This window comes from Solanum verrucosum, unplaced genomic scaffold (genome assembly GCF_900185275.1).
Source record: "Solanum verrucosum unplaced genomic scaffold, falcon-dt-bn FXZP01000238.1, whole genome shotgun sequence".
Lineage (NCBI taxonomy): Eukaryota > Viridiplantae > Streptophyta > Magnoliopsida > Solanales > Solanaceae > Solanum > Solanum verrucosum.
The window spans coordinates 1,563,104-1,588,338 of NW_026020630.1; the positions used below are offsets into that span (position 1 = coordinate 1,563,104).

Genomic DNA, 25,235 nt, shown 5'->3' on the forward strand with positions numbered 1-25,235 from the left:
TATATGGAAGAAAGACATATCTTGCATTAATCAGTTTGGTATAAAAAAATTACACTACATAGTTCCACAATTTTTTTTTATATAGATAAATATTTACACATACAAACATGTTCTCACTACTACCCTAAAAGATTAATGAAAACGATATTTAAAAAAAATAATACTTATTAACTTAAAATCTGTAGTTTTTATTTTTTGTCAAGACTTTGGAGTTGTGAATCCATGAAACTGATTGGGCCCATATTTGGCTGGTGATATCTGCTTGATCCAACAATGAGGCCCAGCCCAACTAAAAACTGATTGGGTTGAAAATGTCTCACTCTGGTAACAAGGAAAAAAGAGTTTGGATCCATTAGCTTTTCCACGAGATAGGAGTAAGATATATCAACGGTATGTTATTATTATTTTTATGAGCTTTGTAGGTTTGTTGTGTAGTGTAAAGATCCCAAAATGAAACTATCAAGAGGAACAAGTAACAAATGTAATTGTATTATAGAAAAAAATAATCATAATTGACATAGTTTAGAGCATACTTTCGAATCATAATTACAATTTGCATATTTATGAGACATAACTATAATTTTGTATCATTGTATTCAATGACGGTGCTAAAATTTTCACTAAGGGAGTTCAAAATATGAAGAAGTAAACAGACAAACTAGTCGACAGGGGTTCAACATCTATTACACATACATAGAAAAATAATTTTAACCATTTATAAATAGCATAACTTTTTTCAAAAGGGTAGGGCTCCGAGCTTGTATCAAACGACTATCAACTTAACTGTTTGAGACATATATCAACGGTATCATTGCATACTATATCAACTGAAAATAATGTGAAAAAGCTATATCAACACATATTGCATAAGTACTAGTAGCTACATCTCATAATCGTTTTAAAACCATATCTACATTTCGTAAATACAACGTAAACATTTGTCACGTCGCATAATTCTTCCTCTATCTAATCCAAAATCAAGGCCCAATTAACTTGGGCTCAAACGACCCATTTATTTCCCGGGTCGGGGCTCCCAAATTTCTCACACGGTCCTACCTTAGTTGCCATATTTGCGACAACACCGAATCAACTCTGTTTCCTTCTTCCTCTTTTGCTAACAGAGATCTCCTAACTAACGATTCCATATTGAGAGAAACAGCAAAACTATACAATTTGCGATCTGAAAAAAGCAAAAATAAATTTTAAAAAATCTCGTTTCTCACTTTTTCATTATTCAATTTGGCTTCTTCGTTGTTGAATTTCTGCAGATTTTTTTGTTCTCAGAAAATTTTTAATTCTATGTAATATTGCATTTTGATGATTGATATATAGGTAGATATACACTGCTTCAGTTATTCCATCAATGGCTTCGTGGCTCAGAGCTGCTGAAGGTATGAGTTTTTTTTATTGTTGAATTTTTTTTATGTAAGTGACATTGTTTAGGCGGATCCAGAATGTTGAAATCGGTGAATGCAATATCGGTTTGTTAATTTTATTGATGAATTGATATATATATATGTGTGTGTGTGTGTGTGTGTGTTCTTAGCAGTAGATGCATGTGAGATCAGTGTTTATGGTGTCTATATATATATACATTTAAGATGATTTTGTAGAAATGTGATTACCTGGCATAGACTAGTGAGTGTATTTTAATTGGAAATTTAGTTTGCGTTTTTGTGTGTAGTCTATTAGAAATAGTCTCTCTAACTTGTCCCAAGGTAGGGTGTGCACTCTATACTCACCAGACACCACTTGTAGGATTACACTGTGTATGTTGTTGCTGTTGCTTGTAGTGTTGGTTTAAGGTGTTAATTTTCATTTTTGACAATAAAGTCGAAGTTAATTTTTTTTGTTGGGTGTACTCATGGGATACTTACTTGCCTTGCCACTTCTCACTAGCAACATGTAGTAGGTAAGTTTGTCCATCAAGGCTAAGGCTAGGACATATGGGTAGAAATCACCTAATGTTGTCTGTGTTGGGATTTGAACCTAAGACTTACTGGTTTTCAAGTCACTTTATTGACCACTAGGGAGGCACACCTTTAGTGAATGCAATATCTGCTTCAGACTCAGTAGCTGAGCTGGGATGCATGAAGTTTGAGTTTATTTAGTAGTTGGTGTTGAAATTGAATTATGAGATGTGGAATAGACAGCTTTGGCTATTTTAATGTGGGTAAAGGTCTAACTTTGCCCATATACATCCGGAAGTGCTCATTTTGTCCTCTATGTCACTTTCATACCCTTGTTGTTAACCCATTGTCTCATGTTTTTCATTACCTTTAATGGAGATCAAAATGAACGCTACATGTCCAAATTATTTGAGAAAAAAGGTCTAGATTTACCCCGCAACTTTCAACTACTCTTTAATATTATCCTTAGGTTGGAGCTTGCTTAGGGATCGAGGGAAAAATTGAGACCTTTTCCTGATGGCAGGGCAATGTTAAACGAAAAGTCCAACATGGGACAAAGTTGATCAGTTTCGTATAATAAAGAGGCAAAGTTTGACCCTTTCACCTTCTAATGTTGATAAATTATAAGTTGCTCACAAGTTTTCTTTTTTCTTTTAGTTTGATTTTGATAGATTTTACTGCATTGCAAGTTTGTTGATGTGCATGCTACTTGTAATTGTAAATGGAACTCGATGCTGTACAAAAAGCCTGTTTCCACTCACTACCAAAGATTGTTTTAAGTACATCCTGCTTTTATGGATTCTCAAAGTATTCCTACTTCCCATTTTACCAATCTGATAAGAAAAATGAGAAATTATATATTAACAACCAGCTTCCGCTAATAGAAATGTACCCTAATCAACATGGTAGATTTTTCCAGTTCTTGTATGATTTCCTAACAAGGTGAAATGTACTTTGTTGTATCAGATTTGTTTGAAGTTGTAGATAAGAGGGCAAAGAGTGTAGTCGGCGAAAATTCTGATGAACAGCCCAATGTTCGGAGTCCAGGTATAGCTTTTATAGTGTTGCTTCCTTTATTATAAAATTTTCAACCTCAAAATGCACCTTCTGGTTTCTGCTTTTGAACTGGTTTAAAGCCAGTTTGGATTGACTTATTTTAGGTGCTTTTAAGCACTGTTCTTGTGCTTGGATAAAATTAAAAAGTTCTTTTAAGCACTTGTTTTAAAGCCAAAACATAAGTTAGGATTTCTAACTTATGGCTTATAAGCTATGCTATAAGCCAATCCAAACAGGCCCTTTAGAAAATTCCTGTTTAAGAAATAAGAATTCTTGTAGTTAGCGTCAGAAACGACTCTCTTCTCATGGATCTTTAGCAACAGTCAGAGAAAGCAACAAGCTAGCCAAGGGATATCTCAATCAGATTTTGTCTTTGATAAAAATAATGCTACACTAACTGAAAACAGTAGGATACTGCAAGATGTACATTTTGGATTCTATTTGTGATCATGCTGATTGGAAAAGAAACGTGTTTATTTAAGCGTCTTCTAACTTTCCATTTTATTACATTATTATTTTTAAAGTAGCCTCTGCGGATGGTGAATACATCATCTTTTTGTTTTTTTCTTTGGCTTAGTTCCGAATGAAAAAGGATCTCAACCAAAAAGGTCAAGGAATAAAAAGAAGGTAGTGTGTTCATTCTCAGTACAATGCTATTTTATCTACTGACAGTTTTCAGAATATTAACAATGAGATTCTTTGCAGCCTCAAAAACGACTCTCTTCTAGTGAACTTTCAGAGCCAGTCAATTTTGAAAGGGAACAAACTAGCCAAGGGATGTCACAGTCAGATATTGCCTCTGATAAAGATAAAGCGATCGTACTTACTGAAGATAGTAGGACAAATCCAGGTAGTCCTAGCAGCAAAACTAGCACCGAAGATAAGCTAAAAGTTTCTGAAGATGGTGCGTCATTGGATGCTCCTATATCTGAAACAGCCTCTAACAATGAGTTAAATCATCATGCTGATCACATGGAAGCAGTAGAACCTGTTGATGTAAGAGTCGTGAGTTCAGAATCTACTGGTGAGCATACAAGTGGAAACACCCCAGATATTCCTGGAGAGACTCTTCTCTTACCTTCTGCAAAAGTGGTTGATACCGTGCAGGACAAGTCTCCCGTAGATTCCAGTCAAAACACAGTTCTTCTTGATGCAGGATCTCCTGTGAACTTTCAGCAGGAAAAATCTATATCTTTAACTGCAGATCAACCTGGTAAAATTGATAGGCAGATGACGGATGCTAAAACCAATGCTGAACCTGATTTAGACCAGAAGCAGCTGCCAGAACATAAAACTGTTAATCCAGGCGAGAAGCAGCTTCCAGAACGTAAAACTGTTAAGTCATCCATGAATGAGCAAGAGCAACTTGAAGAGGTAGAGTCTGTTTTCTAAGCTAACTTTTTGGTGTATTTCTAGGTCTTTTGATAAGTTCTTTTGACTACATTTATTTCTTCAGGCTCAGGGATTGCTTAAGAATGCAACTTCTACTGGTCAGTCAAAAGAAGCACGGTTAGCCCGTGTAAGAGTTCATTACTTCATGAGCCTCTGATTTAGAATGCTAGGGTGCTTTTGTTTGTGCATATTTTTTCGAAATGATGCAAAAAGGGAATTCAACAAACATATTCATTTAAGTTTTTCAAGAAGTTTCCCCAAAAAGTATTTCCAAAAAAAACTTTTTTCTTCAAGAAGCCGTTTCAGAGTGTTTTTCAAAGAAATAGCTGCTATTTAACTTAGAGAAATAGAAATTTAATCTGGCAACTAGCTTCTGAATTTACCTTCGGTTTGGTTTTTCTCACCAACTACTTGTAAAATGGTGCTGGATGTTAGTACATGTAAATGCAGTATTGTCTTGCCCTTCAATTTTTTTAATTTTATGAACCTTTGCGAACCCTTTTTTTTTTTGTGAATATGATTTGTTCAAAGACTTCATTTCAGTAATATTACTTTCTCAGTTCGACGTACGTATAATATTAATGTTGCAAAGATTAATGAGCATTAATATCATCAGTTGAAGGTCTCCTTTTCACTCAAAAGAAAAGAAAAGAGAAGGAGAGAGCAGTATTCCGTGTTAATTTGAGTTATGCTGTAAGATTGTCTTCTTAAGTGTCAATAGGTTAAAAATGTTACGAACATAAATAATCTCGTCGCATCTTAATTTACCTATCATGAGAGATGAAAAGTAGTTCAAATTCTTGTTATGGCTTTAAAAATAAAAAACTCCTGATATGGATAGTTGGGAGGCTACTTTGCTTGAGAAATTATGTGAACGGCGTAAATGGTTGAATAGATTCATTATCATGATCATAATATAATTAACATTTTTTCCTTTTTGATCTTTTGGTCATCTGCTGTGTAACAGGTTCTTGTTTTGCAGAAAGTTATATTCACAGATTATCGTACTTTAACTCAAATGTGCAGGTTTGTGCTGGACTTTCATCACGTCTTCAGGAGTATAAATCAGAAAATGCTCAGCTAGAGGAGCTTCTTGTAGCAGAGGTGAATATGGGCATTTGATTGGAGAGTTCCCGAGTTTCTAAAATAACCGCATTCAAGTCTTGATTATGTCATTTATTCTGATGTGACAGAGGGAATTGAGTAAATCTTGTGACGCTCGGATAAAGCAGCTTCAGAAAGATTTATTTGCAGCCAAAAAAGAGGTGTCGAGGGGGGAGTCCAGTATGGCCGAGGCTCTTGCTGCAAAGAATGCTGAAATTGAGGCTCTTGTTAGTTCTACGGATGCACTTAAGAAGCAAGCTGCACTCTCCGAAGGAAACCTGGCATCATTGCAGGTTCATTTCAAACTACCTATTATAGACTTGTACTGCCGCACTTGTGAAGTGACCTCTCGTTCTATCTGTTTTTATTTCTGGGATCATCTGCATCAGTTTGATTTATTGTTAGGACTTCACTTTAAATTCTGGTACTTGGAATTGTGTCTATTGGTGCTTTCCTTGGCCAATACAAGTGAAACTTCTATAGTTAAAAAGGACTTCCTGTGAGGACTTGAGCTATCAGCTCTTTTACCACTGTGTAGCAGGAAATCAATTATTTTAAATGGAAAGGAAGGCTGAGTTTTGTCTGCTTTTTTTCAGGCTAATATGGAGTCTTTAATGAGAAACAGGGAACTAACAGAGACAAGGATGATGCAAGTATGTGGATCTCTATTCACAACAACTTTTGGATATTACTTACTCTGTTTTGCTGCTACTGAACACCGTTATTACTATAGTTTTTTTGACCGGTGAGAAAATTTTATGTGCTCAGGCTTTAAGGGAGGAGCTGGGTGCTGCAGAGCGAAGATCAGAAGAAGAGCGTGCTGCTCATAATGCTACCAAAAAGGTTTATAACTGAAAACTTACTTGCTGAGCATTCTAAAAACGAAGTAGCTAAATATTTGTACTCAGATTTTGAAAAGTGATTTAAAGTCTTGAGCGAGCGACTACAAGTTTATATCCTGAAATCTGCAACAATTTATCACACTGTCTGTGGATCATTTTAGTCAAAATAGCAGAGAACTTCTCATTCCTCCCTAATATAGGATTTCAGCTTTAATCTGCATAGATGTGTTTCCAATGCCCCTCCCTTGCTCCCTCTCTGATTCTAAAATTGCATCCGCAGTGCCCCCTTTCTCAGAGTATCAGTATTATTCCTTTTCCCTTATGTTTAGGTTTCCATCACTACGTATGGTTTCTTTAGCCTTGGCATCTTATTACCTTGCTGTAGTTTCTACTTGTTGCTATTGCCTCTTTTCCACTGTTCGTTCAGCCGAGGGTCTATATGAAAAAACCCCTCTACCTTCTCAAAGGTAGGGGTAAGGTCAGCATACACTTTTTTTATTTATTTTGGAACTGGTAATGTTGTATTCCTCAGCATTAAGGATATGCTGGAGACCTTCAAAAGGGGATCAAAACAAACAAAAACAAAGAGAGAAAGGAAGAAACTACTTACAGAGAGCCTAACAGATCTACATGCTCTAATTCTTCTATATTTGTTTGTTTACAACAGAAGAACAAATATACAATACAGTTCCATTTAACTCTATGAATGGAATTGGACTTATCTTCAAAACGTCTGCTATTTCTCTCTCTCCACATTGTCTACCAGATGCAATGTGGAATGATTTTCCACCATCTCTTCTGGCTCTTGCTTCCACCTCTTCTAATCCAGCAGCTGAGTAGATCTGCAGTGTGCTCGGGCATGGTCCATTTTGTGTCTGTGAGAGTAAGAAATAAATTCCACAACTGAGCAGTGAATTTACAGTGCAAGAAAAGATGACTATTTGTTTGATTTATTTTCCCACAAAGTTGACATGTAGATGCTACAACTCTCCTCTTTTTCTTCAAAACCTCTTGTGTCAAGCAAACTTTTCTGACAACCAACCATGTGAAGAATTTTATTTTTGTTGGTGCGATGTTTTTCCAGACATTTTCCCATAAACGTTGTTTTTTCTGTTTTGTTGTATTTACTGTTCATAGACCCTTTTAACAGAGAAATTCCCATCCTTTTTGTGCTTCCATCTCATAGAATCTGGGGCTGAAGTAGTTCCCGTGAAGTCCCCTATTTCATGGAGTAGGTTGGCCACTCTGTCCACTTCCCAGTCATTCAAGAATCTCCTAAAAGATAGATCCCATCACTGTTCAGTCCAACACGCTTTGACAGTTGCTTCAGGGTTGTTACTGATGGTGAACAGGTCCAGAAAAATATCTTTCAGAGGGATCTGGGTGTTCCATGCTTCTTCCCAAAACTTTGTTTTTCTCCCATCTCCCACTTTAATTACCGTGTTCTCTTTTATCATTGGCCAAAGATCTCTGATTGTTCTCCATACACCAACCCTATAAGGTAAAGAACTTTCATTACTGCACCAAGGGTTGTTCTCACCATATTTGCACTTAATTACATCCTTCCATAAAACCTGTTTTCCATCATTATATCTCCAGAGCCATTTCATCAGAAGGCAATCATTTTGTTTCTTTGGGTTTCTGATACCCAAACCTCCCAAGTATCTATTGTTCAGTGTAGTATCCCATTTCACCAGGTTGTATCCATTGTTCTCCTTACAACCATGCCAAAGGAAATTCCTTCTAAGTTTGTCCAGTTTCTTCAAAACCTTCTTGGGAAGGGGGAACAAGGACATTCTTTTTCTGATGAAGTAAGATGTTGTATTATAAAGGCATCAAGGAGATGCAAACTACATACACAAAAACATGGTTAACTCCTGTGAACAAAAACACCTATTTAATCAGGGAGTTAACCACAAGCAAAAGAATGGTCGCTAAGCCATATTGAGGGAGCTAATGAAATCTAAGAAGGGTAATATATCATTAACAAGGGATAAGTTGCTCCAATGGAAGAGATTAATAAGGTAGAGAATCAAGGACTGATTTTATGAGAGTGAGCCTTCATCCTAGTGATAAGTATTGAGTCTTCCACCGTGTCAATCTTTTTCAGCCCTCTCTATTATGCCATCCCATATAACTATCTCTTAATGTTGGTAACCAAGAGGCATGCCCAAGTAAACTGTAGGCAGATGTTCCACTTTGCATCCTAGTATATCTGCCAAACTCTGGATGTTTAGCACCAGATCCCACACACTGGGTTTGTTGTTGTTGATGATGAAGGATAATGGAGATGTGCTGTTTGCAATTTAGTAATTCATTTCGTCTGTAATAATAGGCTTTTATGGAAAGGGAGGTAGAGCTGGAGCACCGAGCTTTAGAGGCATCCACAGCCTTGGCTAGGGCGCAGGTATTCTCCATCTTCAAGTATAATCTTTTATGCTGTTACATCATGAATTGCAATAAAGTACACATTTATGATCCTTCGGTTTTTTCATGCTATTGCTTTTGTAACAGTGGGATTTAGCTGTTTCCTTCCACATATAATGACAAGCCAGCATGGTATTAGCCTGAATAGAATAAAGATGTGAACTTTCGCTGAAAAGTTCTAGTGTTCTTGTAAAGCATTGCTTGGGTTATGATGCAGTATCCTGCTCTTTGATAGTTTGTTTTTTCTAGGGAGTGAATTTATGGTAGTGATAAGTTGATAATAAGAGGTTGACTTTGACCTGACTCTAAGAGCTAAAATTGTGGCATGACATATTGTCTACATTGTAATTGATAGTAATAATTTATTGTAGCCATTTCTAAGTTACCCATCGTTAACACATTGTCATCAATTATGAAAAGAAGAGGGATTACTTTTACTTTCAATTTTTTTCCCAACAGCTTGACTTTGGTCCATACTACCACTTCAGTCATCGCGCTTAAGTGGGCTAGGTTTTAGTACTTGTCATTTGGTCTTAAGCAGGAATCTCAAAGAACTGAAGCAATTAGCTTCTCTTTAATTATACCTGTGTACCTAGCAATTGGTTTATTGTTTGTACTGACTACTTGTACATCATAAGTTCCTTTCATTTGGCAGCACATAATCTCATTATTATTGCATGAATGATTGTTATTATTCAATGAAATAAAGATGTCTTAAAATTTTTGTATGATTATTGACACTAGAGAACAGCTGATGAAAGGACTGCCAAGGCAACAGAGTTTGAGCAGAAGGTGGCACTGCTTGAGGTAAATAATATTTTTTTGGATGTCATCCTTTAGGTGACTCTTTCCTTGTCAAAAAAGAAAATCCTTTATGTGGCTCTTTGGCTTAATTGGAAATGATGACACCTAAAAGAATAATGAAAGGATTTCTTCAGCACTTCTCAACTTATCCAAGGGTGTCTGAATCTGGCAGGTTGAATGTGCAACTCTAAATCAAGAACTGCAAGACATGGAAGCTCGTACTCGTCGTGGACAAAAGAAGTCCTCGGAAGAGGCAAATCAAGTGCTTCAGGTTCTATAATTGTCATTAACCTGAATGCATTTTGAAGTAACATGAGAGAACCAGGAATTTGAAGATACAAGTAAACGTAAAATTGTTGGTGGCTGCAAGACACTTGAGTTAGAAAAAGATATACAAAGAGAGAAATTCTCATCTTACTAAGTGAATTATTATACTCCTGATATTGAAGTTACAACTCATGCTAAATTAGGTGTTTTCATGCCTATTTTACATATTATGCCTGGAGAACTGTCTTGGAATCTTGTGAATATGAAATTTACAATTCTTAACTTAGTCAAGGGACCTTGTGTTTGACATTATCAGCCATGCTTGCTGCAGTTAAAAAGTTTACACTTGAGTTAGAAAAAGATTACAAAGAGAGAAATTCTCATCTTACTAAGTAAATTGTTATGATCTGATATTGAAGTTGTAACTCATGCAAAATTATGTGTTTTCATGCCTATTGTACATATTATGCCTGGAGAACTGTCTTGGAATGTCGTAAATATGAAACTTACAATTCTCAACTAAGACGAGGGACCTTGTTTTTGACATTATCAGTCATGTGTGCTGCAGTTAAAAAGTTTACACATGCAACTGGATCATTGACATACATAGATGTTTCCATCAATTCACATAATCCTTTGTTCAGTTGCAACCTGAGACTGTTTGAAACTGAATCATCACAGTAGGCTAGATAAAACAGACACCCTCCAGATGTCTGTTTTAACTTCATTTTCTGAACATGCAGGTGCAGGCATGGCAAGAAGAAGTGGAGCGTGCGCGCCAAGGTCAGAGGGAGGCTGAAAGCAAGCTTGCTTCTTTGGAGGCAAGTTTATTGCTCTATAGTTTGGCTCAAACACTAACTAGTGTGTGCTAATATTGTACTTGTTCGTTTTTTATCGTAAATATAATGATCTTTTGCTCTAAGTATCAGCCTTAATGATGATCATTAATGGGTAATTTTTCTATTGACTGTAGGCTGAAATGCAAAAGTTAAGAGTTGAAACAGCTGCCATGAAAAGGGATGCTGAACATTACTCTCGCTCGGTAAACTCTTGCTTTTGCCCTTACCAAAAATATTTGGGGCTTCCTGATCTTCCACACAGTTCATCTTCTACTTAGTTTAACCTCGGGTATTCAACTTTTAAGTGGGCATCAACTTATTCAGGTAGATACAGATAGATCACCGTCAGTTTTGGCTCCAATAGTACCCTTCACTTAGCTTAATTTAGTAGTCCTGATATTTATCTGTCTCAAAAGCTAGATATATAAAGTAAACTTTAATAGCGTACTTGGTTATATATTTGGATGTCCCAAAAATAAAATAAAAATTGAGGTTCCAATACTCAATTCAAAATTTACGAAGTGAATAGAGTTCGCATATTTTTGTGGTGTAGTAGTAAATTAAGCCATGCCAAAGTTGGTGATGAATAGCATGATCAAAATACTCACGCAAGTTGTTTGAAAGCTAGGTTGCTTGGACCTTCCGAAAATTCTGCCGCACTCTTGTCGGATCGTCTAAAAATGCATAGCTTTTGGAGGACCCGACACATCCGACAATATTTTTGAAGAGTCTGAGCAACGTAGCTTGAAAGATTTATGGGGGTGTTAAGGTGTTTCTTTGAGTATTATGAAGTGTATAGAGTGTTAGATTCCACATAAGTTAAGTGCATAGTTTCTAGTCTCATTACATAGTTTTGGAGAATTCTTGCCACTTGCGCCAACTTTAGAGTTGAGTTATGCCGTAGGTTCATTATCTTAACATGGTATCAAGGCCACAACTATCCCTAAAATAAGTTGTGTTATGTTTGGTCATCCATGCTATGTTACTCCACGCTCCAAATATCTAGTTCAGGCGTGTAGCGGATGTTATGGTGCCACATTGGGTTAGTGTATTAGTAGTGGTATTCTTGTATGGCCCTTGAAAGTCTTCATAACATGAGATAAATTTTGGCATGTAGTTAGACCCAAGGCCATTTTCTTGATATTCCATGTTAAATTGTATGATTACTTTATCTAAAGTTTAAGCTGTTAAAGAGGATATATTTGATTATGTCTTAACACTCTCCTCATTTGCTGTCATGATCCCTTTTTTTACTCTTGATTTAAGCATGTGATTTATTTTGATAATGGGTTGTAAATTGTAATGAGATTGAACCTGGGACCTCTGTCTACTTTGATATCATATGAAGAAACTAGACTTTGTGCCTAACACAATTCCAAAAGGTAGCTCATGTAACAAGGATTGACCAAGACCATATAAGTAGATTATAAACGATCTTACATACCCCTAAGGCTGGATATCTCTAAGGGAGTAAAATGTGGGTGGTCCAACATTGGTTAGCCCAATATTAGAGATGGTATGGCTTTGGTACAATGTTAAGGAAATGGACCTTCGCCCTAAACTCATTCTCAAAAGCTGGCTCAAGTGATAAGAATTGCCCAAAGATCATATAAGGATTAAGGAGTTTACAACTCGTACAGTCAAACTAATGGTATTCTATCAGGAGATCACAGATTTTCTCTGCCATTTAAAGTGTCTATCCTAAATGAATTTCCTGTGAGCTCTTTCTTTCAGGTATGAATAGTTCTTTTTTCCCTCAACAATTTGAGTATTGTATGTTGCACAATTGTTCTTGTGCTTTGGTAGCTCAAAAGGTGCATCACAGTAGTGTATTTCAATACATGGTATTCCTTGCCTACCCAAAAGAGGGTGAGAAGCTCAGATCTGAAACTCACCTTGATCTACCGAAACAACATAGGGAAAGAGATTTGCCAAACCAATGTTGTGATAAAACTTGAATTCTTGTCAAGGGGCCTTAGTGGATACTTACTCCACTGTGATTTTGATGGACTTCTACTCCTATTCCCTCTTACTTTGATCCCATATTGCAACAGGAATCTGCTGAAGGGGGAAAACATCTTCTTGTGTTTGCAAATGTTTTTCTGCTTTAGATTAAATGAGGGATGGATCCTTTCTTGATGAATATATATGCACTAATTTGGTTATGGGAATAAAATTTCTACATTTTATTGCAATTTATAGCATTTTTAAGTCGCATAGTCTACATTAACTTTTGGTGCTTGATAAATTTTGAGACTTAGTCATTTCAACTTAGTTGTAGATTGAGGTAGGTTTGGGGTAGTGTAAATATGGTACGTGAATTATACTCGGAGCCCGTTTGGATTGGCCGAAAAAAATAGCTTTTAAAAAGTAACTTTTTAAAGTCAAAAAATAAAAGTAGGGAGAGTCCTACTTTTGGTTTTTTTAACTTTTTAAGTCATTTTAAGTTTTTTTCAACTTTGTCTTAACACTCCCAAAAGCTAAAAATGACTTAAAAGTAGGTTTAACCAACTTTTAAGCCATTCCAAACAGGCTCTAGTCTTAGAACACAGAAATGTAAGAAGAGATATTGTCACAGGTGGCAAGATATTTATCACTAGGCCATTCACACAGTATCTTTTTCTATTACAAACTTCGAATTAGCAACATGATGTTACTTTAAGAGAGCGCTTTCCTTGAGCAAAGGCAGCACAGAAGCTACGAAGTTTTTGGTGCCCATCCCTGCTTTTTAGTCTTATATATGTCAATGATTGAGCAATAATCTAAAAATAATTGTGTCATACCTTTTATGTTCTTTTTTCCATATATGGTAAATCGTCAAGGCTGTGCTTTTAGGTATTAACACGTGAATGTGATGGAATTTTCGTTCTTGCTTGTTATCTCTCTTCTTTTGTGCTTTGTATGACTTTGACCCATTTGCATATCCTCATTTATCAATCTTTAAATACATATTGATATTGCAATCTGTTGCTGCTGGTAATAGGAACATGTGGAACTTGAAAAGCGGTATCGTGAATTAACTGATCTATTGGTAAGTAAGATTAAACTAATTCATGTATGCTCTATATAGTTCCCATTATTTACTGTTGGTAACTTAATAAGCTGTATTTCTTGCCTGCGAGTTCAGTATTACAAGCAAACACAGCTTGAAGCCATGGCCAGTGAAAAAGCTGCGGCTGCGTTTCAGTTGGAGAAGGAAGCAAAGCGTCTTCAGGAAGTACAGGTTTGTGCTTTAGTTTATAAGTATTTTGGCATTGCATTACATTCTACTCCTTGTATTTACAATTGCAGTTTGATAAAGTGGGTTAAGTTACTTAAGAATTTCTCATACAACAGTTAGAAGCTGAAAGAAACAGATCTTCTCGTCGAGCATCATCCTCGTGGGAGGAAGACACTGACATCAAAGCACTTGAGTATGTTACTATTAAGAATTTACTTTATGCTTTTGGGAGACTTTTGAATCTCTGCCTTTATTATTAGACCTTGATTCCCGTTATACTTTGGCCAGTCCTGTCCATTAGGAAAATGTGAAATTGGTTCATTAAAATTATTTCTTGAACTTTCTTTTCCAGCTCAGCCTTTCTTTTTTAAAGTGCAAAGAAAGTTGAAGAAATTGGCATCTCCTGCCTGGTTAAATGAAAGAGTGAATGGAGGAACAATGTGGTTGCAAAGAATATATTAATTGTTTGGTGCGATCTTAATTTTTCAATGAATAAGAAAGAACTTGTTTCAAATAAATATGCCAAAATTGGCACAGTGGGAGGATCCCAGTATCCAGTGGAATTGTCGAGGTGGGTTAGTTGATCAGACACACTGCTAAAAATAAAAAAGAATTCCAAGTTTATTGCCATCATTAACTTAAAATGAAGGACAACTGTAACTATCTTGTTATATATAAAAAAAGTTATGTTACAATAATGTGAATTCATTTGCTTCAAAGTCTAATTTGATCAGTAACCAAACAAGTAAAAAGTAATTCATTTGCATCAAAATTACTCCCTCTATCCCTATTTATGTGGCACAATTGGAATTTTGAGATTTAAACTTCTAAACTTTGACCATGAATTCAGACATAGAAGCTTTAAGTTTTTGAAATAAAAGTTATATATTTGAAACTACGTTAAAAGTACTATAAATCACAATAATTAACAACTTAAAATATTTGAAAGGCATATAAAGAAAAACTTGGTTAACTCTCGAAATTCCAGTCGTGCCACACAAATTTGGGATGGAGGGAATCAGTTTATAAGCCGTTGTAACACGTGATCAGAATTCATTAGGCTGTTCAGTGAGCCTTCAAAGTTTTATTTATCGGAAAATAAAGGAAGCCTCCCAGTTTTCAAGTTCCTCTGAGCATGACGTGCTTTTCTGAAACAATTTAACATTACAGGCCTCTCCCTTTACATCACCGACACATGACTAGGGCGACGATACAGGTAAGCTCTTTCCTATTTTTCCATATCCACATCCACATCCTCACACTAGGGGGTAAAAAGAAGCATGAAAAAAAAAGAGTACAAGTTTTGTACTTAACTGGAAAGAGAGCCATATATTTGTACTATTTTTGCATATGACTTAAACTTTGCTGTGCAGTTACAGAAGGCCGCGAAGCTTCTGGATTCCGGGGCTGTCAGGGCAACACGATTTCTCTGGCGATATCCAACTGCTCGAGTTGTCTTGCTTTTTTATCTGGTTAGAACAGATCATTTACTCTGGAAAAACCTTAGTGTCTGTTGAATGTTTAAAGTGAATTGATGTAAAATTGTACCTTCTATTTAATGAGGTATATGGTACTGTTGACAGGTGTTTGTCCATTTGTTCTTGATGTATCTCTTGCATCGCCTTCAGGTATGATTTTTTGAGCTTCCGCCCAAGTTTGGTAATTGAGTGTCTAGCTAATGAGGCTCCATGATGCATAGTTTCTGTGGATGATTTTTTGTTTCTTTTTGATAAAGGATTTCTGTGGATGATATTATGTTAATTGATGAAACTTAGCTGATTGAAGGTGTTAAAAAAGAATAAGATAGGCCTCATGATTACATGGAAGGAAGTTTTATTAAAATATTTAGAATCTCTCAAAATCCATACAGACATAGCAAATAATAGAACTCAATAATAGCAAAAAAGTTCATATATGTGATCCCTACTAGTTGGAATTTAGGCTTAGTTGGATTTACAATCACGTCTAGTGTGTTTTTTTGGAAGTTTTTTGAGTTTGTCCAGATATTCTTTTGTCACTAAAACGTTCAGGTTACCTCTACATTTTGAGAACCACAGTTTTGAAACGAGACTGGCCTAAATGGAGCGAAATGGATATAAAGTTTTCATATAGTCGACCCCAGAGCTGCTTGGGATTGAGGTGTAGTTGTTGGTATTGTATGACTATGACACATCTCTTAATCCACTTCTCTTACCATTTACTTTGTCATAACACTGATAGAGTCTGCACCTTTGTTTTCCATTTGTAACATATGTAAAAAAGGTATACGTCAATAAAGCTTTTCCTGTCCCGTGAATTTTAGACTGTTTTGAAATTGTACATAAAATATCTTTATTTGTGGGATGATGTTCTGTATTCTCATATAGGCACAAGTGCATGTACGTTCGGATGCCCATTTTATGTTTTACTGATTTTTAGAATTCATGTAGTCCATAAATAAATATCTCAGCAGAGAGACACCAGCTCTAGTATTTATTATTTTCAATGATAGTGTAAAGACATTGAAACAAATAATGATCTAATTATGTTTTATTTTATCGCTTCTGTGACATTGCAGGAACAAGCTGATACTTTTGCATCCAAAGAAGTTGCAATATCAATGGGGCTCGTCAACCAAACCTTACCATGAGCCTTCCTGCTAGAGGACCATTCAGGTTCTCTCTTATCTGCTGAGTTGCTCGATAAAGCAATCTCATTTAAGCACCCGTAGTATTGCAGAATCACAAAATGTTTGAACAGGAATATTGCATTTGGTTTGCTTTCAGCGCAATTTGGAAGATAGTATGATTTATACTGTAACTGCTGTCTGATGAGTCCATCAAAAAAACAACTTGAACATCAACAAAGTCTAGGCAGATTTCAACTGATTCTTCTCCAGTAACTGAATGTCAACATGTTACGACGAATCAGAAAATGGAAAGAAACTGTAAGTAGGAGCTGGAACTGACGGGGAGATTATCGAGTAAATACAAACACGCTCATTCTTTCTTTTTTTTTGGTTTGGGTGGGGGGTGGGGGGGGGGGGGGGGATTTGGGAAGCAACAAACTCAACATATCTGACAAAAATGATTACTCCATTGATTGGAATTGTGTGTACATGAACACTTGGTGTAAGCTATCAAATACTTAATCCAGAGATTGTCTTTTAACTTGTAAGGGAAATGATTTCAGTAATTGCTATGAATGTATATACTATATACATAGTAGGCGTTTGGCCATGCGATACCATATCACAATATGGTGTTGTGAGATGGAATCAGCGTTTGGACATGCGATTTTATGCTGATTCCATATCATGAGAGGTGATACCATATTTTCCAAAAATCATGATATGGAATTATATGGTGATTCTATATCATGATTTGAGATATTTTAATACAATAATTGATCCATGAGTTTATATTTGTTAAAACAATCCCACATTTATATCTACTAACCATTTGTTTCATAAGTAAATAAAATTTATAATCACATCATTACTTTTTAAAATTTATTAATCTCACCAATATAGAATTTATTATTACTTTAAATTTGGTGAATATAAATGATAAAGTAGAAATTCATTTGGTGAATATAAATAAGAACGAAGGGAGTAATACTTTTTTGATTTTCCATAATAAAAAAAAAGGTCTTAATCTTATGACTAAGCATATAATATTGATAAAAGACAATTTTCATTGGTGGTGCCGCACTTTCTTAATCTTAGTATTCGCAAAATGTTCGTTCACATGACTGAAGAATATCAAGTCCAATGGATTGAGGACTTGGGAAAAATTTGAACAATTAGTTATTAATATTTAGTCAAGCTAGTTATAATTTTTTTGATTAAATTTTATTAGAAGTGTTTTTTACTCAAACTTGTGGTAACTTTTTAAAATTTCGTTATTCTATAATATTTAACTATTGATTTTTCTAGTAAATAGTTAGAAGTCAGTGATGTTTGTTAATTTTATCTTAGTGTATTTAACTTCTAAGTTAATATTTACTCACTAATGTATGTTTTTTTTCTACTTTATAGGTTCTACTTTATAGGTTATTTGTAACCCGTTTGGCCATAGATTTCCCAAATAATATTTGGGAAATTTTTTGGCAAATAGTGTTTGTCCATACAATTTGCCATTATTTGGCAAATATTTTTGGCAAATATCCCAAATTCCCAAATACTAGTTTTTTCTAGTATTTGGGCCAAATCTCATTATTTGGGATCTTGTGAAAATTGAAATGTTACCCCAAATTTTTATCTTTTACAAAAACACCCTCTATAGTAGTTGCTTGTGTCATATTACATAATTTTTCACGTGAACACCAAAGTAGTGATAAAATATTCAGTGAATATTAAATGATGATATGGTTGTTGATGAAAATGATGAACAATCGGCTCAGGGTAACAAAGTCATGTGATTTGTCTACTTCACGATGTATGGAATGTTGCTTGTTGCACTCACTCCAAACTACCACATTGCTCTAGTGTCATGGACACTATTTGTTATTGTTGCAATGAAAATTCAATTGACTTGTAATACAAACTTATGGTTAGTTTTGATAATTTTTAAAACTTATGGGTATAAATCATATTTTTCTAAAAAAGTGAAATATATTTCCCAAATACTATGGCCAAACACATGGTGAAATTTCACCCAAATTTTCACCAAAATAATATTTGCCAAGAATATTTAGAAATCTATGGCCAAACGCTAGCTAAGAGTAGTTGAGAGATATGAGCATATCAAGTACAATTTATGTTCAATTTTTTTTATTAAATTAAAGTTAGATGAAACAATTACTTAAGTGGAGAACAAATAACTTTGTAATAATTTATTATGCGATTGTATAATTTTTTGTTTATTTGATAAGATTGAATAAACAATTGGGGCTATTTTAATAGTTTTACAACTTATGGATTTTTATGTTTATGAGAAAATATATAACACAAAAATTCCATATCGCATGTCCAAACAAACCTTCAATTTCATCTCATGATTCCATATCATGATACTATATCATGATTCCATATCATGATACCATATCGCATGGCCAAACGGGCTCTTAGTAATTTTGTGGAAGGGTATATTCTTTAATAACTATGATTACAGTTTTTTTCATTCTAAAAGTTTTTACCTTTTTTATTATTAGGAAAGGTGTGCTTGTGGTTTATATAGGATTCTCATTAGATGAATTCTACTGCAGAAGTCCACAATAATCTCTTCATGACAGAAGAACTTATTAATTAGAGATTTCGGGTTCGAGTCATGAATACACCTCTTTGGTAAAAAGTGTTTTACTTCCAAAGTGGAACTTTCTTGCAAGAAATTAGTCGGGTTTTAAAGTAGATATTGGACAAGTTCAATAACAGGAAAAGAGGAACTCAGCAAGACTTCTTTTCATGGAGAGATTGGAATGTATTCAGACCTTACGGCTTACCTTGTGAGGTAGAGAGATTGTTGAGGAAAGGAATAGCAATCAGAGGATGAATTCTTATGTGGTCCAAGGAAATGAAATACACAAACCTTTCCAATAGAGCATCGAGGAAAAAAAACATATTCAATCGGACGATGAATTCTTACATGGTCCAAGGAATTCAAATACATAAACCTTTCCAATAGAGCATCGAGAAAAAAGGAATATTCAATCGGACGATGAATTCTTATGTGGTCCAAAAGGAAATCAAATACACAAACCTTTCCACTATATCTTGTGTGAGGTAGAGAGACTATTTTCAACAGTCGTTCGGCCCAAGAAAAAGCATTTTCAGAAACAGATTTGACAAGAGCTCCCAAAGATTGTAAAAAACTAATACAAAACAAAACAAAATATTTACAACATTTTTCACAATCAGAAAATTTACACCACCTTTTCTGCCTTTCCTCTAATTGCTAAATATTCAATTTTAGCTTTTCTAAGGCTATCCACAATATTACTAATGCTCATTCTGTCTTCAGGACAATCTTTCAGACATTCCAATCCCAAACAAAAGATAGATGACACAAACTGTTGTACTACTTCAGAGAACTGTTCAACATCTCTAATCAAATCAGAATCCAGAACTTCCATTAAAGATTTTCTACGTAAGCTTTCGCCCACGAAACATTTCAAGTTCATTGTTTCCCCGAACATATCATCAGTTGGTTTTTTTCCTGTAAACATTTCCAACAATATAATGCCATAGCTGTGTAGATATCTCCACTTGTTGAAACTATCCCATGAGTTCCATACTCTGCAATGACATTACAATTTAAGAAAAATATATAGCATAAGATCTAGTTTATATTACACTCCCCGTGTTTCAATTTGTTTGTCTGGTTTTGACTTGACATGGATTTCAATTAAGAAAGTGAAGAAAACCTTAGAATGTATCAAAATATCTTTTAATCTTGTGATCTTAAACATGTTTTGTGGTCTTATGAGACGGACTAAAAGGAAAATACGACAAACAAATTATAATAGAGGGAGTACTAGAAATAAATGTATATCTAAACACATTATAAATTACACTATGGAAATTGTCCAAGTATTCCCTATGCAAAACCTCTATATCCAAACAAGTCAAACTAATTGCTTGGTCCTCCTTGTGCAAGAAAAATTAAGCTATATACTAATGGTAGTGTGAAGATCCAAACCGGAGATGCTGTTTTCGGAAAAACTTTAAGAGATGAATGAAGAAAGTGGATAAACGTGTAGATTTTCTGGCGAATAAAGGTCATAGACATGAAAAGAATTTGGTAATATGGGGATATGTGATCAATGAAATGGAGTTCTTGCTCCTGACAGATTCAAGCAATGTAGCTTATGAATGATTTTTGCTAGTTAGTATGTTTCAAAGTACCAAAAAAATGATTTACTACTAAAGACAGCAGAATAAGAAGGATTTGGATTTAGTTTCACCTGGTGCCATATAACCAATGGTGGCTAGTGTCTTGGTTTGAGCCATATGCATGTCTTGCTCAAAAATTTTTGCGATCCCGAAATCGCAAAGATGTGCAGTCATATCTTCATCTAATAAGATATTGTTAGGCTTCATGTCACAGTGTACAATAGGAGTTGTTAGACCACAATGAAGATATTCTAAAGCTGAAGCAATATCTATTGCTATGTTCAATCTCTGAAGCATACTTAAACAACAATCTTGGGAATATAACCACCTCTCAAGATTACCATTTGGCATGTAATCTAATACAAGAGCTTTGAAGTCTGTGGTACTACAACAACTGAGGATTTTTGTAAGGTTCCGGTGACGGATGTTGCTCAATATCTTACATTCAGCATAGAAACTCTTGGTTGCTTCTTCTGTCAGTGTGTTAAAAACTTTTACAGCTACATCTGTTCCATCGTTAAGTTCCCCTCGATAAACTGAACAGTAACTTCCCTTTCCTAGTAGATTGGATTCAGAAAAAGAATTTGTTGCTCGTACAAGTTCAAGATATGAAACATTTCTCAAGTATGCAATAGGTGAGAATTGCAGCAAGCTGTGATTCCTCCATTTTTATCTTTACGTATTGGTTCCGTTTTCTTATCAATATAAGTACAACAGTCACCATGAGAATTGTTGGCAAGAGAGGGGGAACAACATATTTAATCAAAGATGAAACACTTTTTGACTTGGAATGTTTTGTCCGGCAGGGAAGAACATGCAGCCGAGCTACTCCACATAGCTCATGATTTTGCCTAAAAGATTCAGCACTGAAATTTGAAAAACATCCACCTGATGAAATTTCCCCTTCCAATTCATTCACAGAGACATTGAAGTGTCGGAGATACCTCAATGCCTCGAGAGACTTTGGAATCATTCCGGACAAATTGTTGGACGACAAATCTAATGTCTCTAAGCTTATCAAGTTACTCAAAGATTCAGGAATAGGACCTTGCAATCTATTATGTGCCAAAGAAAGGTAAACTATTTATTGGGCACTGCCTATTCTGCTGGGGATATCTCCTGAAAATTGATTCCACGATAAGTCTACGTCTGTTGCAACCTTCAGATTAGAGATCTCTGATGGTAAATAGCCTTTGAAAGAGTTTGTGGATAAGTTCAAACCTACAAGGTCATTCAGGTTCCAAAAGTTCAATGGAATGGTAGATGTCAAATTGTTTGAATCCAAGAAAACTCTCTGTAGTGATTTGAGTTCACCAAAACATGCTGGTATGGCTCCACGGATCATGTTGTGACTTATGTAGATATCCCTCAGCTTACTTAACTGGCAAATATCAGTTGGGATATACCCTTCCAGTCTGTTGTATTTCAGATATATACGTTCGAGATTTTTTAACTTTCCAATTGTATTTGGGATAACTCCAGTCAACTCATTGCTATCCAAGTACATACCGGTCAAGCTTGTCAAGTTTCCAACTCCGACAGGTAAAGTCCCCTTGATTTTGCTTCCAAATGCTGAGAAAATTTGAAGGCTAGAAGAGAGATTCCTTAATGAAGTTGGAAGGTCACCATTTAACTGATTTAAGGACACTTCTATCTTTTCCAAATGTCTACAATTAGTTAAATAGGACAGGAATTTTAATTCTCCTTTGGAAGTTTCCCCTGTAAGATTATTCTCTGCTAGAAATAGCCTCTTCAAAAGTCTTAAATTGCCAAGGTCAGGTATCGAGCCAGTGAAAGAGTTGAAGGTCATGGATATAATAGCAAGTTGTGAAGCATTTGAGATAGAACTTGGGATTGATCCTGTAAGTTCATTCTCACCTAAATAAAGCTCTTGCAGATTTGGAAACTGATGGCCCAAGCCTGAGGGAAGAGTTCCTGTGAGCCGGTTCCTGCTTAAGTCTAGAATCTGCAACGTCGATATGTTGAATACTTCAGATGGAATGACACCTGACAAGTGATTTCCATCGACATTAAGTTCCTTCAGATTTATGCTACCTATATCAGCTGGTAATCTCCCTGACAAAGTATCAAATGAATTAGGAATGTAATATATACTATAACTGATACCATGTATGTAATTTACACGTGCATTGAGACAAGCTACATGTCGTCGTTAAAGTATGAGGTAGAAATATCTAATGTGGTAAAGTTAGGACTTTGATGTCTATAAATAGAAACTACAAGGGCAATAACAATTTGGCGTTGCGTACCTGTGAAGTTGTTGTCTGCTAAATATAGATTCTGAAGGAAAGTAAAGTTCCGAATATCTTTAGAAATGCTGCCTGTAAGCATATTGTCTGCTAATTGTATGACTTGAAGGCATTTGCATCTGAATGTGTTTGCTGGGATTTCACCAGTTATGTGAGGAAGATTACATTGACTGCTCACGGATGGTAGGCTTCTGGACAAGCTATTGTTCAAAAGATCGAGTTGCTTTAAGCTGGACATGTTGAATAGAGTGTGTGGAATTTGACCTGTTAGTGAACCACCTCTTAGGCTTAGCATCTCCAAATATGTAAGATTGCCTAAATTTTCAGGAATTCCACCTGCAAAAAGATTGTCAAAGCTAGATAAATATAGATAGCAAAACACCTCGATCGATTGGTGTAGTAAGTAGGAATTTCTTGTTGATTTAAACTCACTTAACTCTTATTTAGTTGCTATACATATACAACAACAACAACATACCTAGTGTAGTTCCACAAAGTAGGGTCTAGGGAAGGTAGAGTATACGCAGACCTTACTCCTATCTCAGAGGTAGATAGGTTGTTTCCGATATACTCTCGACTCAAGAAAAAACAGTCCAAAGCAGACAGCAGTAGTCCAGAAAAATAAGTAACGGAAGTACAAAAAACATCAGATAGTAACAAAACAGTACTACAACAAAATACTATTACGATAGTTGAAGTACAATAAACAACAGATAGTCACATAAATTGAGGAGAAGAAACTAAAATAGTAATACTACGACTACTAGTATGGACTGACATCAAGACAATGCACTCCTACCTACTAACCTTCTACTCTAATCCATGTACTCCACAACCTCTTATCTAAGGTCATGTCCTCGATAAGTTGAAGTTGCTATACATATATGTTGGGAAGATAAACTTGTGAGAAACAGAAAACTGATGGTTTTGACTGAAATCTCTTTCATTAAGGAATTTAAACCCCGATCCTATTTTCACTAAGGGGGTTCAAAATATGAAGAAGTAAACACATGAAGAAGCCAAAGGTTCCAACATTGCTATATATAGTTTTGCCCTTCCTAGCTCTGCCCCTACTAGATATCTGTTAAAACACAACTATTCGGAGAAACATAATTCTTTAAACATGCAATTCCAACAGTCATCTTTCTATGTAAAAATTATAGAACTTGACTTCTCTTATAATCACTAACTACACTAGCAATATTATAAGAGTGCTGACTACTATATAACTTGAATAAATATAATATGATACCTATGAAATTGTTTATCCCCAGATATAATATCTTGAGCTTGGTTATATATCCAATTTCATCTGGGATTTTTCCACTAAATTGATTGTAGGACAAGGATAAATCCTGGAGTTCCTTGCAAAGATGAAACGTCGATGGGATCAGTCCATGAAGCTGATTCGCGGATAAAAATATTCCTTGAAGCTCAACAAGACGATGATTACTGCAGATATCCGGTGCTAGTCCACCTGTTAGACTATTACCAGTGAGATCGATGCTTTGCAACAATGAGATGTTGAATAATTCAGATGGTATAGATCCTGTAAGCACATTATACTTAAAGTCAACTATTATCAGCATGGAAAGGTTTCCTATCTCTTGAGGTATGTTTCCATGTAACAAATTGTATGACTGTACCAATCTCTTCAGCTTTGTGTTGTTGCCTAAAACCGGTGGAATAGGACCACTAAACGTGTTATTGTTCATAAAAATGCTCTTGAGCTGTGGTAAGTTTCCAAACCTGCTTGGAATGTCTCCGCTTAAATTGTTGAGTCCTACGTTTATCTCTTGTAATCGTTGTAGATTACCTAACTCATTAGGCATCGAGCCACTGAAGTTGTTGTTACTGATGTCTAATGATGTTAGAAATGTCAAGTTTCCTAAATCAGGAGCAATTGTGCCTGAAAGTCTGAATCCTGAGACATTTAAAGATGTTACTCTTTGATTTTCGTTTTCTCCACTACAAAAGACGCCGATCCAGTAACAGATAGAGGATTTGTTACTGGATGGCGTCCAGTTTTTGGACAAGATATGATCATGGTCTGAAGTTATATATGCTCTAAAGGCAATAAGTGCAGATTCATCTGTTTCTATGTTTGTAAATCCCTTGACTGAATTCAACCAAACTGTTATGAAGGTTAAAACCAAAAGGTATAACTTCTCCATATGTGGATTTTGATGTATTCTCAATTATGGAATGTCACATTTGGTTGTAAGAAGATGAGAGGCATTAATAGTATCCTTCTTTTGCACCCAAGGGCTTGACCTGGTCGACAATAAAATAG

The 25,235-nt window shown here is 35.4% G+C and overlaps 3 protein-coding genes across 3 annotated transcripts; 1 reads left to right on the forward strand and 2 right to left on the reverse strand.

Annotated features, from left to right (window-relative positions):
- Window positions 1–1,092: 1,092 nt before the first annotated feature.
- On the forward strand, window positions 1,093–16,506 carry LOC125811440 (golgin candidate 1). Its single transcript, XM_049490932.1, has 21 exons — window positions 1,093–1,391; window positions 2,877–2,957; window positions 3,544–3,593; window positions 3,672–4,340; window positions 4,423–4,485; window positions 5,385–5,462; window positions 5,552–5,755; window positions 6,059–6,115; window positions 6,231–6,305; window positions 8,640–8,711; window positions 9,476–9,538; window positions 9,708–9,806; window positions 10,546–10,623; window positions 10,776–10,844; window positions 13,625–13,672; window positions 13,769–13,864; window positions 13,978–14,054; window positions 15,032–15,077; window positions 15,235–15,333; window positions 15,445–15,489; window positions 16,419–16,506. The coding sequence occupies exons 1-21, from the start codon at window positions 1,364–1,366 to the stop codon at window positions 16,488–16,490; spliced, it is 2,169 nt and encodes a 722-aa protein (XP_049346889.1). The 5' UTR covers window positions 1,093–1,363; the 3' UTR covers window positions 16,491–16,506.
- Window positions 16,507–19,702: 3,196 nt separating this feature from the next.
- LOC125811871 (probable LRR receptor-like serine/threonine-protein kinase At3g47570) lies at window positions 19,703–21,645 on the reverse strand. Its single transcript, XM_049491420.1, has 3 exons — window positions 21,450–21,645; window positions 20,744–21,229; window positions 19,703–19,995 (listed from the first exon to the last, which is right to left on the reverse strand). The coding sequence occupies exons 1-3, from the start codon at window positions 21,643–21,645 to the stop codon at window positions 19,703–19,705; spliced, it is 975 nt and encodes a 324-aa protein (XP_049347377.1).
- On the reverse strand, window positions 19,853–25,215 carry LOC125811763 (LRR receptor-like serine/threonine-protein kinase GSO2). The gene is made up of 4 exons (XM_049491302.1): window positions 24,195–25,215; window positions 22,943–23,278; window positions 20,744–22,748; window positions 19,853–20,075 (listed from the first exon to the last, which is right to left on the reverse strand). The coding sequence occupies exons 1-3, from the start codon at window positions 25,114–25,116 to the stop codon at window positions 21,757–21,759; spliced, it is 2,250 nt and encodes a 749-aa protein (XP_049347259.1). The 5' UTR covers window positions 25,117–25,215; the 3' UTR covers window positions 19,853–20,075; window positions 20,744–21,756.
- Window positions 25,216–25,235: the final 20 nt, after the last annotated feature.

Bases quoted from the DNA above. Each gene is read 5' to 3' on its own strand.
- LOC125811871 (XM_049491420.1), bottom strand. From the start codon at position 21,645: ATGATTCCAAAGTCTCTCGAGGCATTGAGGTATCTCCGACACTTCAAT. The intron at 21,230-21,449 runs GTGTTTCATCTT...CCAATCTACTAG, and splicing joins AAAACATTCCAAGTCAAAAA to GAAAGGGAAGTTACTGTTCA. The intron at 19,996-20,743 runs GTGAAACTAAAT...AAATGTTTACAG, and splicing joins CATTGGTTATATGGCACCAG to GAAAAAAACCAACTGATGAT.
- LOC125811440 (XM_049490932.1), top strand. From the start codon at position 1,364: ATGGCTTCGTGGCTCAGAGCTGCTGAAG. The intron at 4,341-4,422 runs GTAGAGTCTGTT...TTATTTCTTCAG, and splicing joins AGCAAGAGCAACTTGAAGAG to GCTCAGGGATTGCTTAAGAA. The intron at 10,845-13,624 runs GTAAACTCTTGC...TGCTGGTAATAG, and splicing joins CTGAACATTACTCTCGCTCG to GAACATGTGGAACTTGAAAA.
- LOC125811763 (XM_049491302.1), bottom strand. From the start codon at position 25,116: ATGGAGAAGTTATACCTTTTGGTTTTAACCTTCATAACAGTTTGGTTG. The intron at 23,279-24,194 runs GTATCATATTAT...ATCTTTTTGCAG, and splicing joins GGGGATAAACAATTTCATAG to GTGGAATTCCTGAAAATTTA. The intron at 22,749-22,942 runs GTACGCAACGCC...ATACTTTGTCAG, and splicing joins AGCAGACAACAACTTCACAG to GGAGATTACCAGCTGATATA.